This window comes from Periplaneta americana, chromosome 13 (genome assembly GCF_040183065.1).
Source record: "Periplaneta americana isolate PAMFEO1 chromosome 13, P.americana_PAMFEO1_priV1, whole genome shotgun sequence".
In the NCBI taxonomy this organism is placed as follows: domain Eukaryota; kingdom Metazoa; phylum Arthropoda; class Insecta; order Blattodea; family Blattidae; genus Periplaneta; species Periplaneta americana.
In genome coordinates, this window is record NC_091129.1 from 110,387,523 (window position 1) to 110,402,588 (window position 15,066).

The 15,066-nt window shown below is 34.4% G+C and overlaps 1 protein-coding gene across 3 annotated transcripts in view; it reads right to left on the bottom strand.

Moving 5' to 3' along the window:
• Positions 1-6,136: 6,136 nt before the first annotated feature.
• Positions 6,137-15,066, bottom strand: part of LOC138712249 (macoilin-1) — an 87,404-nt gene continuing 78,474 nt past the window's right edge. For all 3 annotated transcript variants that reach the window (XM_069843818.1, XM_069843817.1, XM_069843816.1), the window contains exons 10-13: positions 14,667-14,852; positions 13,316-13,436; positions 13,052-13,226; positions 6,137-11,529 (exon numbers count right to left, since the gene is read on the bottom strand). In XM_069843818.1, the coding sequence (XP_069699919.1) occupies positions 11,294-11,529; positions 13,052-13,226; positions 13,316-13,436; positions 14,667-14,852 (718 nt within the window). In that variant the 3' untranslated portion in view covers positions 6,137-11,293. The remainder of the gene's footprint in view (positions 11,530-13,051; positions 13,227-13,315; positions 13,437-14,666; positions 14,853-15,066) is intronic.

Below are 15,066 nucleotides of genomic sequence, written 5' to 3' on the forward strand. Positions count from 1 at the left end.
TTTGCAGCTGGGGTACAATTCTGGTTTCCAATAAGTGAATATATTTGTCAGAATTCATCATTCCCTTGATAGGTATTAATGCTCCAGGCCCTTCATGTGTAAAACAATCCCAAAACATTACTTTAGGGGGGTATTTGGGTCCTTGTTGGAGATGAGCTGCTGTTACTTTTTCGGATCCTTTCTGTACGTAAGAAACACGGTGGCCATGGACCTCGAAATGAGACTCATCGGAAAAAAGTATATTCTTCCAGTCATTCACTGTCCAGTGTTGATGTAATTTTGCCCACATTAAGCGTTTTTTGCATATAACAGGGGTTAGCAGTTGCTTCTTAATAGGCTTACGAGCCCTTCGTCCAGCTTCCAAAAGCCTACGCCGCACTGTTGTGACGTGAATATTCGCCCCAGTGGTAGCCATTAACTCGCGGGTTAAGTCGACAGCAGTTAGTCTAGGATTTAATTTACTTTTCCTGACAATTAAACGATCATCTGCAGGTGAAGTCTTCCTTTTCCGGCCACAGTTTCCTTTTTTCTGGGGTGTGATGGATCCAGTCTCCCTGTATCGTTTTATGATCGAATTAACAGTAGCCAAACCGATGTGACATTCTGCAGCAATTTGCCTCTGTGTCATAGAAGAATGCTCTGCTAATGTTATAATTTTAAACCGTTTTCGTGGAGTTGTATCCATTTGTGAAGACGACAGAATGTACACAGGATTGCAGTATTAAGCCTTCAACACAACTGAAATGCTTATAAGTACAAAACGACAGGCAAAATGTCACATATTATAAAAAAATAATAACGACAGACCTTCAACAATGGAATTACTCGTACTACAGATGTCAATTAAAGCAGTATGAGCAGCTGTGAGGCCAACAATGATAGAAAATGTAAAAATATGTCGTGTTCGGATTAATTTGCACGCTACTGTAGCTAGTCAGTGATATATGCAATGGAGGGGGAAAGGAACTGGCTACCCTACTCCATTATCTCCTGGCTCAGTTGCCTCATAAGTGGTGCCTTGTTGGTATCACTTGTGAGGTTCACACAATTGACTAAACAACAAAATTATGTATCGTAATTAATTAAGCTGGAAAAACCATTCCCAAAGATGAACTTAACAGAATTTCTAACACCACAATGAACCTTCATTCACATGGGAAAAGGTTTATGGACTGCCTGTCAATAAGACATTAAAGTTACTGAGATGCAAAAGGCCACAGAGCCTAACACCTGAAGGAAATAATTATTATGATGATGATGATGATGATGATGATAATAATAGTAATAATAACAACAATTTGAACAGAAAAATCTAAATTAATGGGGTTTCAAGATATAGGCCAAAGGACAGCAAAATATTAATTAACAAAAATAATGACTAAGGAAATACATTCAATAATCTAGAAAGTTTAGTTTCACATGAAAATGAAAGAGACACTGGCAGTAAAATTGAAAAGATTTTAAAAGTCAAAAACTGTAAAGCCTAATTTCAGTGACTCTATTTCCACAACAAGAGTGGGTAGTACGAGAAAAAGTTTACAAAAGACAATTTTATTCACAGTGGCTTTGTCACTTTTTAACTAATAAATAACTAAATTTATATTAATCTGTCTCAAGAAATTGACGTAAATATGTTTAAGGGAAGACTCCACTGAAAAATCATGAAAATTTTTCCAAATTTTTTTTCAGCTATTTCACTTATTCAGAATTAATATTTTCATACCCCAAATGGATTCAGCTCAATTCTGATTACAAATACTCGTATGTTTACACTTTTTAAATTAAGGCTGGAAGGAGGCGTGGAATTTAAAGAGCTGTCAAAATTGTTTTTCATCAAAGAATTCTTTTTAAATTTTCTGATTACAAATCTAGTAACTTTTTGTTGGCTCCCTGGAGTTACTAGATGAATGTAGCGGAGGAGAATATTAATTTACATAAATATTCATTTTATTTTCAAATCTATTTTTCTGTGTTCATTTTTGTTGATTCAACACCAACTTTCTTATGCCAAATATTAATCAATCTGGATGAAATTTTTACTGCAAGTATTTATGAGGTAGCTGCACGTTTCTATGCATTTATTTTGTGAGAAATGCTGCTAGTTTATTTTATTAATATTTTTCTTAAGAAAAACTAAATAAATAAACTAGCAGCATTAAGAAAAATATTAATAAAATAAACTAGCAGCATTTCTCACAAAATAAATGCATAGAAACATGCAGCTATCTCATAAATACTTGCAGTAAAAATTTCATCCAGATTGATTAATATTTGGCATAAGAAACAAAAATGAACACAGAAAAATAGATTTGAAAATAAAATGAATATTTATGTAAATTAATATTCTCCTCCGCTACATTCATCTAGTAACTCCAGGGAGCCAACAAAAAGTTACTAGATTTGTAATCAGAAATTTTAAAAAAGAATTCTTCCATGAAAAACAATTTTGACAGCTCTTTAAATCCCACGCCCCCTTCCAGCCTTAATTTAAAAAGTGTAAACATACGAGTATTTGTAATCAGAATTGAGCTGAATTCATTTGGGATATGAAAATATAAATTCTGAATAAGTGAAATAGCTAAAAAAAATTTGGAAAAATTTTCATGATTTTCAGTGGAGTCTTCCCTTAAGTTAAAACTTTTGTGCTAAGAAGTTTCGAACTGAAACATATTTCTATGTTTAATAACAACAATATGAAGGAAACGCCTTAATTTTGACTTTCTTTGCCTATATATTTTAATTCAGAACAGATCGCAAGGACACTTTACATTATAAACATCAATCAGTGAAACTCAAGTTAGGTACCAGAATGGCTTTTCTTGGAAATACATCAGAAGTAAAATTCATGCTAACGCTAAACTTGGAACATAAGAATCCATTTAATTATTTAATAGCATATGCTAAAGAAAAAAAGACATCACTGAACATATCAGTTTATAACGATTTTGGGAGTCATTTATTCTTTATATACAGAGCATAGGATAGGGACACACACAAGACAGAACATCAACAAAGGTCATTCATTCATGTCTAAAGTGAGATTCGAACCCACAACCTTTGGACTGTGCCAGCATCTTCCCATCTCGTTCTTACATTTCTTCACACATGGCTCCAGTCCCTCTCCTTCCCCATTGCCTGAATGCTTCTTGTGGTGGGGAAAAGAGTGACGTCAGTGTAGGTTTTATTTGTCATTTCTTTTTCACTACTTCGCTTTCCAAATTGCCCTTTAGCAAATGGTATATAAAGTGTTGTTACACGTTCTTCAGCCATGCAATCATGTAAGTGGCTGATCAGTACATTTGCCCTCGATGTTTATTAAAACCTTTTCTAATGACATTGTAGTCCCACAATTTTCAACTTCATTATCTTCATCCTCATCATCTTTTTTCAGTGGAATCAATGGATTTCTCTACAAGAAAACAAGAAGTTAGTACACTGAATACATCAAAGAATGCTTTAGTTTTTCAGAAGCAATGTAATAAAAGTGCCTTAACTCTTACCTTTCAAGAAATCCTTCGTAGCCTGCTATTACCAGTTTCCATTTAGATTATTACAGCACTCTAGATTTTCACCTTCCTCTACAGCTGCATCATAATTAATTCCAGCCATTTCAACAAGGATGTCCTGGATCTCCTTGCACTGTGGATACTGCTCAGACTGTTGTGTGCACGGCCATGCTTCCCGCTGGCGTAGTCGAGGTGGTGAGGGGAAATGAGAATCAAACACAGACAAGAAGGCTGGAAGTTTGGTGTTGAGGGAAGGAGCAGTGGAAATTGAAAGTAGCTCGTTTGATTTAAATATGGTTTATTGATAAACAATAAAAGATGCATGATCACTGATTTATTGGTAGGGGAAACTGGAGTCAAAGCAAAGACTCAGACAAACCAAGTTACTTTAAGAAATGGAGGCTATGTAGTGGAAATGTTTGAATTAGCTGAGAAATTACAGTGTTTCGAACTAATACCCAAGAAGATAGAAAGTAGGTTTATTAGTGAGGAGTGCCTGGGTACACTATCGACAGATGTATGTAGATCAAGAATTGGTATGGGGCAGAGAGTAGCTCTCTCCAGAATGCTTGCTCAGGACCGAGTGAGCTGAATACCACTAAACCTTAAAACTTACCTATTGCATTGATTTTTTATACAAGAGGTTCTGGGTACAATTTCCATGGAGCTCCATAAATTTAGTTGGTTGATTTGGACTGTTTCTCGCGAAAAACATTGGTACATTTAAATCAAAATGCCTCTGGTGTAGAAAGCAAGGAAACAATCTAAACTTGTCTAGTTCGAAATCTTAGATAGTTCGATTTTTTTAATAGTTCCTTCAACTTTGAATTAAACAAGTTCGACTGTACTTATGATTGGTAAAGCTTTAAGAAATGAAGGACATTTGCAACTTGTGACTGACAGTCCTCTAAAGAGGGTCTCAATTATTTGTATAAGGGGGCAGAATCTTTGGCTAAATTCGCATATAAAAGTGAAAATTATTCCATATACATCATTCTCTTAGCATAGCGTTTTCCATTGGTACTAACTTCACTCTCTCATTTTTCAGTTTATGCTATGTAATACAAACCCCTTTTTAAATGAAGACTCATAATTTTTAAATAAAATTGTTGTATTTTATGTGCATCATTCCTGGATAAAATGATTCACAGACACTGAATATGAACAAAATCTGTCCAACAGTTCAGGTGAATTTGCTGTACCCTATTCATAGGCATTTTCTTCCATTTTACAAGGTACTAACAGCAAACATCTCATGGGAGCAGACAAAAAAGTTAATTTTTTTTCCTTCACCAAGTAAATAATGTCAAAAACAAGTGCTTATACAAATCTTGGCCATTCGAGCGTAATTACAAGGGCCCCCAGAAAGTAAGTTTGCCTGAGACTGTTTACAGGAAGAAACATAATTTCATGGAAAAATTTATTGGAACAGATAGAGATATTGTTGAACTATTTTTCAACAAATTCTCCAACGAAGATGAGACATTAAATTTTGTCATACCATGGGATCAACTTTTGTATCCCTGTGTCTTAGAAGTTTGCTGCCTGGATCGGAACCAGTGTGTGACAGCTGTGTGCACCTATCTGTTGGTGCCACAGTATGTCTCAATTCAGGTGGGGAGTATGTTGAAAAATAGCTCAACAATTGCTGTATCTGTTCCAATAAATGTTTCCATGAAATTGTGTTTTCTTTCTGTAAACAGCCTCAGGAAACTTACTTTCTGGAGGGCCCTCGTAATTCTGCTCAAGTGGCCAAAATTTGTACACACACTTGTTTTGACATTATTAACATGGCAGAAGAAAAAAAATATTTTTTTTTATCTACCTCCATGAGAATGCTTGCTTGTAAGCACAGCATTCTGAATGCAGAAGAAGGTAGTGCTGTCAAGGTTGGTGAGCCACCAGTACTCATTTGGGGCAGTTTAGTCCCGGTTGCTGTGCATAGACAGACTGCATGCTCAAAACTATTTTTTCTGTATTTTCGCGAATCTCGAAATTGGTTCCTTGCAGCACCGCATTATTTCCTTCTGACAGTTAGTATGATGAGAACATAATTATGCAAAGTTCTGTCGTAGCATTTACAATCATTATTACTTATACTTAAGTTGACAATGTGAAAGATCTAAAAAGTTAAGTGCTTTAGAAAATAATGTTTTAAATAAGATAATTGACTTTAAAGGAGAAAGCAAACTGCATTATTTACGTTATGTTTGAAGGACGTTTTCAAGGTGATTTGAAGGTTACTCTAATTTTTTTAAAAGAATCTTATAGTTTTTATTTTAATGTCATCCCTCGTACAAAAATAAATCATGTATGTATAAACCATTTTTCAATTTAGTACGTAGTTTAACAGATATCTGAAAAGTAAATACTGATAAAAGAAATTCTACGGTCTTGGTCACCCATATGCATACCCTCTGTGTTCGTTAAAATGTGTAGCTGCATACTTAATTTATTTCGTTTAATTTTAACACAAGCATATGAACAAAACACAACTAATGCTGATTCTAAAGTTTTCTCCTTTGTTCAGTTGGATTTGGTACTGATTTTATCGGATCATTAGGATTATTGGTGTTCCAGCCCTCATGGATAGGATATTGTGGGGTATTTCAGAAATAAATTACCAGACATTTTATGATGCGATTTCTGGGTACTCGTGGTCCCACAGATTTTTTGTTATTTTTTTTTTTTTTATTTTCTTTGACTTGACACATATAGAGAGCAGAATATCTCCAAACATCAAAATATTATTTTGCTGGTCACAAAGATTGAGTTGTTGCCTCATTACCAGCGTTCCCTGCACATTTCCCACAGTTGAAGTCTACCAATGCCCACAAGACCGTCCCACCACAATACAAAAATGCATGAAAAATGGCAACATGGAGAGTATAAAATTCCCACGTACAAAATATGGCAACAGGTTTGCAGGCAACACTGGTTGACTGGGCAAGTCCAGCAGCCCCCCTCCCTGCTGTAATAGCTTTGTATTGTTTGTTAGAATTAAATTACATGTTTGCCAGGTATGGGTTAAGTCCTCATCAGCTCTGCTGCAGTTTTAAACTGTTAAGAAAAACCGTAAAGAACACAGGAGATTCTAACACCAACTACAGACTTTAAAAATAAGCTGAAAAAAGCTACCTGTGTTAAAAACTACTGACAAATTCTTCATTTCTTGCAAGACTTAGATGTTGAAGATTGACATGAATATAAAGTCTACAATACATTCTTTATCAACTTTCCACATCCGTTTATTTATGTTCAATGTTCAGTGCTCCAACAGTCAGTTACTGTGACTTCACAGCAAACTACAAGTGTATTATTTGTACCACATCCATAAACACAATAACTTACTATGACATTGCACTTCATTTGTGCAATGCACTACATCCTTCCCAGATGCCTTTCAGATCGCAAGGGGTCATATTCTTCACACTCCTTAGTGTTATGTTCTTATGATATTGTGCAAATGCTTACAACCAATAATCGAATCAGACATCACTGATTAACTGCATGCAGAAGCAATAGTGGTTCCTTTTTCTAGGTATGTGCAGGATAATGTTGTGCGAAGGATTAGATCTATATCACACAGATATCTTACAGATCTTAGTGGTCAAGTCAGAGAAGCTACAATATGCAAGATGAAGGATAAAAATTAAGGGCATGAAGATGACAATTCATCTGTTAAATACTGTATACTATTTATATTTAAAACCATTAAGCACAGATCTTTTTCATCTGGATGCCCAAAGAACGTTATGTGGCGCCAGAATCTAAAGAACGAAGCATATGGCATAATTTAGTTCGAAAGTCACTGGGAGTTAATTTTCCTTCACGTGTATGTTATGCCTGAAGTACTTGCTCAAAATGACATTTTTTAAGTTGTAAGCTAATTTTAATCTGTGATTTTAAAGAGTTTTATATTTATAGCTTCTATCTCACAGAAGAATTTCCAATCTTCACAATTTGTTAAATCTTGACACCTATTTAAATGATATTTGTTTTAATGTAAGAAATTACATATGGCAATGAAGATGAGTCAGGCTCAAAGATTTCATCCCCTCAGACCTGCACTTTTTAAATTTTGACATTTTAAAATCACTTACATAGCATTTGTATCTAATATTTAATTTATTGTGACACCATATGTATGAAGTACTTACTTCTATGTAGATCATGCACTATTTCTTTCTTTCCATAATCTATGATTTACTTTTCCTACAATTGGATTGTCTGGAGTTGTATTCATTGATCTTACTGCTTACACCTGAATTAATTTACGAGCACTACTTACATCACATTTAGATAGCACAATGCTCGAAGCTGAAAATTATTTTTTAATCTTTTTCAACACTATTATGGTTGGAACAAAACAACTAAGTATGTAAGCAGAATAAGTGAATTCTGGGAATTTTAAGTTGCATATCAATGTTTAGTAAAATAATTTGTGTGTGATTTCCATGAGGAACATCTAATATTAGTATTACCTCAATGGACTCTATGCAAAAATAAATAAATTTTTATAACAGCTGACATTTTCAATTTTTAAAAATACTTTACTATAATGTGAACAAGAATCTGAAATCTATATAGGGCAGTTATACTACATGGCCTTTGTCTAAGTTTAAAAAGATTTCACCACGTTTTCACCATGCACATGCCTAGAGAAATAAAAATTGTTAATAAATCAAATTAAATAGTTGTGGTAGTAGGCATGCACATATCACAGTCTTATGTAACAAGATGATCAAGGACCATTCTTTTATTTTAATGTATAAACAATAAATATATTTATAATAAAAGAATAACAAAATTAATTTATTTTTAAATATGCAAAGCATTTGACAAAATATCAAGAACACTAGAACACAGAACTAAGATGTGTGCAGTATGATCAACCCTTCTAGTTCATATACAAATGGCATCATCTTCCAGAATTGACCCAGTAGAGACTAGCAAACATATAAACAAGAAAGCTACTTTCATTGCGAACAAAATATTGTGCTTCAATTTCGAGATCATAGGGTTTATCTGCAATCACAACAGAAATTTCAGATAGAGCTCTTAACAATGATCAAGCTCTCATGATTTTAATGCAAGAAAATGCATTTATTTAGCGTGCCCACTGAACACTAATTAAATCAAAATACCAAGCAATGAGCAAAGCCTTTTTGTTGCTCGATAAAACATCACTTGTAATACCAAGTATTTACATGAAAAAAAAAAAAAAAAAAAAAAAAAAAAAAAAAAAAATAAAGTAAAAGAACAAGAAAATTAAACATTAGTAGACTGAAATTAGAAATAATATTACTTTCCAAAGGTTATCAACAATAATATTCAAATAAAATTACATTGCTAAACAATTTAAAACATTAGATCAAAATCATACTTACTATGCTTTTAAAAGCAGCGTGCACATTATCAAAATATATAAAATACTGAACTGTTTCCTACAACTGCTGCAATGCAATGATGAATTTGTGCATGAAAGTGAATTTATGAGTTGTTGCAGGCAACAGTATCGGATCAAGGTACCCGGATTAAACATAAAGTGCTAAACCAAACAACCAATATTTTAATTAAGTACTTTAAGTTCGGAAGTGTCAGATAATTTACCTTGACACTAACCTAAATGCACATTCCTAATTCTTTAATAGAGACACACATGCATACATAAAAAAAAAAGTTCCTAGAAATGTTGAAGTTGATTACAGTACCTTTGTGCTCTTTTAAATATAGAATGAAAAAATAATTTGTTTTTAATACTTACAATTAAATATTTACATGCTAAATCTACATGCAACATATCACACACAAAAAAAAAAAAAGAGACATTCTCTTACGTAATGTTACCAGCCTTTAGTTGGATTCATTGCAACGTAAGCAGCAATAAACCAAGAGTATTTAAATCGCAGTGACTTCCGAGTCACAGCCAACTTATAATCGTGAAGGAAGCAACTCAACAGGAAGCTAGTGCCCCTACTGGGTCAACAAGAATCGTATATTTTGTCCTGCATTATATCTTTCCACATTCCGAGTGGAAAGTAGGACGGCACTCTGATGCAGCAGAGTGCAATGGGTATCACTTTGCAACTCTTAATGAGCTGAGAAAACAAGTTTGGGCAGGAACACTGTGACTAGTGAACCTCACTGGACTCCATTACTCTACTTGAATGGCAGTTTCTCAGAATTCTAGACTATACAACTAGTAAAGAATAATGACAATAAAAATAAATATGGAAAATACACAATGGACCAGTCAAACAAGTGTCTATAAATACCACTACATTATTTGCTGTTTACTGTGGCGATACTTTTATGTAATAATTGCCTGTAGTAACAACGGTGGCTAAATTTTCAGGTTTCGTAAGTTAAGTTTTAATTTCTCTCACATATTCCTCTGTAGTTATTGAGCTAGCCCAATATGCTCAACTAAATTCATTATATGAAGATTTCAACATTGCTGTATCCAGTTACGTAATTTTTATCAGTAGACATTTTACTGATTCTATAAGGTACAATAGTATATTTTTTTTACATTAAATGCGCGCAATTAATGGAACTGTATATTGATATCATTATAGTGATTTCTACGAAAAGAGAATTTGCATTTTGATGCACCAATACAACCTAAGAATTATGCAGACCGTTAACTGCTTTATCCGTTGTACTTAAAGAAAAATAGATACTGACAATTAGCAGTCTCTGGCATTGAGATAAATAATTGTTAAACTATGGAACAGATTAGTGTTCTCTGCCCAACCCCTGTTCCTCATACTCGCTCGAGAGCAATACCACAGTGAGTCAAGAGAAGGGAGAAGAGGACAAATACGAGAAGCGAGGCACTGGAACCAAACCAGCCATTAAGAAATTAAAACTATTCATCAAAATCCATAAGATAAATTACAGAGCCACTGATTCCAGCCAATGATCTTCAGAAGATTTTGGATAGTTTCGTCAATCTAATGTACACATATCCTGTGAGAACACATCTACGAAAACCGAACACATGGAACTATGCATTGAATGCAACAACTTGGCACAGCCAGAGAAATTACAAGAAAATTAAGGTGCTGAACTCAGAAACTCACTTCAAAGCATGCCTATAGGCTTCAGAAAAAAAAGTAAGTTCAGCACTTCAAAAATGAGAAGCCATACTCCACTGTGATGCATATTGTGGATCAGTAGACAACTTTCGTTTTCTTAGGAATATCTGTGCCTTAAATCAATTCATCAGTCACTACAAATAAAGTGCAAGAAATAAATATTCGAAGCATTCATGTTGTACTAGCCTACAGTTTGACACTGATCCACAGAATCGTCACGTGAAGATTAAACAAATTACCAAGTATACTGCACATATTGAAAAATGGAAGGCAACATGGTCAAATATGTATAATGGATTCCACTTTGGCATATTCCAAGACTGAACAAATATGTGTGGTACGGAAGCCCACATGTACAGGCAATAAAACTTAGGTGCTCCTTTGATGTTTGGATCACAGACTATAAACACTGTATGGAGCTCGGCTAGCGACAATACAGAGTATACAACTTCCTTTCAACTTGCACTGCGCTTTCAAATTAAGATAAGATTATCGAATTGTCGAAACATAGGAAAAGGACTCGAGAAGTATTCGAAACAATTTTTGCTACTAATGACAGAAAATAATGTCATGGTAAAGTGCCTGACATAATCAATTTTGTTGCTGTACAGAATACTACATTTTACTCTTCTCCTCTCTTGTACAATGTGTTATGGTTGTTCCCACTTGCCTGGTAACAATTATTCAGGCCTCGGTGGATGCTATCAGACTACCCTTCGGAGTATAAGCAGTAGCGTTGGGGTCAAGATTGGATACCGTACAGCCAGGACAGGGGCTTGGAGTCTCAGCTAGTCGCAGCTTAGACATCCCACTGCTGTTTGTTGGACCGGGACCAAATGTGTCTGTGGGCATGACTGCTAATACTTGCGCTATTTTGCTTTTCAACTCTTCGATTTCCTTTTCTTGTGCTCGAATAACACCTGAAATGAAATAAAGTTTTTTAAAGTGAAGTTACAGAAATTTTTATCCTTAACACACTCAATACACTTAAAATTTCTTAGTGAACACGCATATAAGAAATTTACATATATCATGTTAAATGTTACTTTTTCCAAGAAAAAAAAACAGCATTCCATAAAATTCTAAAATCATCATCATCAATAACAGTCTTGGATTAGGCCTCCTAGCCTGTTCCGCTTTCAGAAGAAAGTTGGTCTTTCCATCTCTTCCTTGGTCTTCCGATGTCTTGTGTTCCATGAGGTGTATAGTCCAATATTCTCTTGGGAAACCTATTGTTGGGCATTCTTGTAATGACGGTGATATTCAATTCTGTTCAGATGTCAGCATTCCTTTTATGGTCATAAAGAGTATATCCTGCAAGAGGTCTTAGCAATCGCATTTCAGCAGCTTCTATTCTTTCAAGTTGCCCTTTCGTAATGACGATGTCTCTGATCCATATAATAATGCCGAGACTGCCATAACTCCATAACTTTATAGAATTTCAAAATTGTTTCTTCCCATATGGGGGAACTTCCCCCCTTGTGCACGAACTTGATTCTCATTATTTCAGTAAATGAAGTACAAAATCAAACCTTTCCTCATTAATGCACCATTACTGTCTTCTGTCTAAATTTATATATGAAATATACTGGCAATCAGTGTATCCAACATAACTTTTTTGGTATTTAACAAAATGTTTTTAATGATTCATTGTATCTCGTGATATTTGGTAGTTTAGACATTAGGTAAATTAGCTACTAATACTTAAAAATTCAATAAATTTATAAGAGAATTCTGGAATCTATTCTCCAAATTATTTCCTATTTAAAAATCTGTAATTTAAGTTGATAATGTAAAATGATACAAAAAATAATCAAAGGCATTAATGAACATTATAAAGCCAAAGAAAATTTCCGAACTAATATATTGTCTTGCACCATATTGTCGTAGTCTAAGGCAGTGGTTGTCAGCTCTCGCTGAACTGGGTAACGAGTAAGGAGTGTATCAGAATATGCATCGTCATGCAGAAGGGAGAGGAAGAAAGCATACCCGCCAGCAACCACAGATGCACGCTAGTGCATCTCTTACCTGCGAATAAGAGATGTTAGCTTGAGGGTGCACTGTGCTAATGACTGCTGGTCTAAGACATCATGTTCATATTCGCAGTATGGAATGAGCACTGGTTCGAGTCTTGTGGGGAAAGAAACTCTCATGAAATTTAGGCCACTGTATGGACCAGTGCCCACCAGCACGTGATGAATTTGGGGAGCTACAGTAGATAGCAAAATCTGTTTTGAAAACAGTTATAATGACTATGTGGATCATACTGCTGATGTATGATTGTTACCTCTGCTGAGGCATATAGACGAAGTCAGCAATTGCCTGGTCGGTTTTGACCCTTCATGGGCTGTCACACCACTGACTACCTATTATAAATTTACTGAACAAACTGAAAAACTGAGCGCATTAAGGAGACGAAAAAATTAAATAATTTAAACTCACTCTCTCGTATTTCGAGCTGACGTTTTGCTTCGCCCAGAGCAGAGAAGAGATCGAGCTTGATGCGAGTCTCTGCACTGAGGCTATTTTCTAGATGAGCATTTTTGTCTTGCATAGCAGACAAAGCAGACATCAAGATTTCTGCCTCATTATGACTGTCTTTATATTGTCGCAGGCTCTGAAAATAAAGAAAAAAAATAAGTAGAAAAGAATGATATTCTATTCATATTTGTTTCTGCTACAGTGATTACAAAGTTCTAATCATACCTGCATTTCTCTCTCAGCTGCCAGGTACCTGTCATCTTTCAATTTCAGTTCCCGACGCAGCTGTTTACCCTCAGTTTCCAGGTCACGTCGCCTGGCTCGACAGCTTTCTGTGCACTCATTCCTGAAGTAGAATTAACACTAGATCAATATATATATATATATATATGGATAAATGGTACACCATAATGCTTTTGATATTTCAATTTCACACTACCATGTATCATCAATATTTCTATGCCTCTAGATTACAGGTCTCATGAACTGTGAAGATTTGAACAACGTAAATAATAATAAACAATTTCTGAAATGAGCATAAAGAATTTATGCAAATTAAAGTGTTAATATTGGTACTTTCTTTGCACCAAAAAAAAAAAGGGGGGGGGGATATATTGCACAAAATCCAACACATATGAGTAGAGTCAAAAATCTGATGAAACAAGAAGATGATATTTAAAAACAATATTTACAAGCAGGCAATTATAACATATTAACAAGCACTTTTTGGACAAAATGTTGTCATGAAAACTGTGATGTGTATTACATTGAATGGCACAGTATATTTGCGTGCAAACACTTAGACTGGAACAAATTTACATTAACCCTCAATTTATGCTATGAGATGTAACAGGAAATCACTGATGGAAACAGTCACTGTGGATTCTTGTTGTCTCATCTCTTGTGAGCTTTTATCCATAATTTCATGTCTATTTTTAACAACCATTATTAATACGAATATTATTTTTAACAACAGTAATGACTCAATAACACTTTACTTTTGACAATCATGGGTCTTTAAATAAATGTAAAGAATTGACCTATGAATAGCTGATCCATTTTTGTTGATTATAAGATTAAATTACCTTAGGGATAACAGTGTAATCTTTTTTGACAATAATAAAATTACTAATGAAGTAGCATGACATTAATCATTGTCCGTCAATGTTCTGACATAACCCGAATCTGTTGACCACAAGTTCCAGTTCTGGTACTACAAAGAGGATGAATGTGATATGTAGCTACAGGTAAGGGTGTCTTTATATTCTGTCTTCATAATATAATTATAATCTTGATTGGTTTTTAGCACAGGTGAGTATTATATTCACCAGTAATTTTATTTATAAATTTTAAGATAAAAAAATTGGGGTACATATTATATTCAATGGTGTATTATATCCGAGTAAATATGGTATTTATAATCAGTTACCAATTCATAATAATTGACTTACTTGTTTGCAGCAGCTTTATAAATTTTAAGATAAAAAATTTGGGTACATATTATATTCAATGGTGTATTATATCCGAGTAAATATGGTATTTGTAATCAGTTACCAATTCATAATAATTGACTTACTTGTTTGCAGCAGCTGCCATAGCAACTGCTCGTGCCGCTGCAGCCTCCTCTGCTTTCTTAGCTTTTCGTTCAGCAGCCAATTGTGCTTCGCAGGAGCTTCGTAAGCGACGTTCTTCTTGCAGCCGGCGTTCCAGCTGAGTAATGGTCTGTTTGTCCATTTGACGAGCAGTTACTAGACCATGCAGCCTAAACAATAATAATATTAAAACTGAAGCTGAAATATATAAAAAAATGTACATTACAGGATGATTATATTTCATGCGATATTGTTTTCCTGGAAGTTCACTAATGACGGTAGTGAAGGAGGTAAACAGACACTGCATTTCTACAAAATCTTTGAACTGGAACTTTGGATGCATCAATATAGACTTCATATTCATTTGAAAATAGATGTAACACT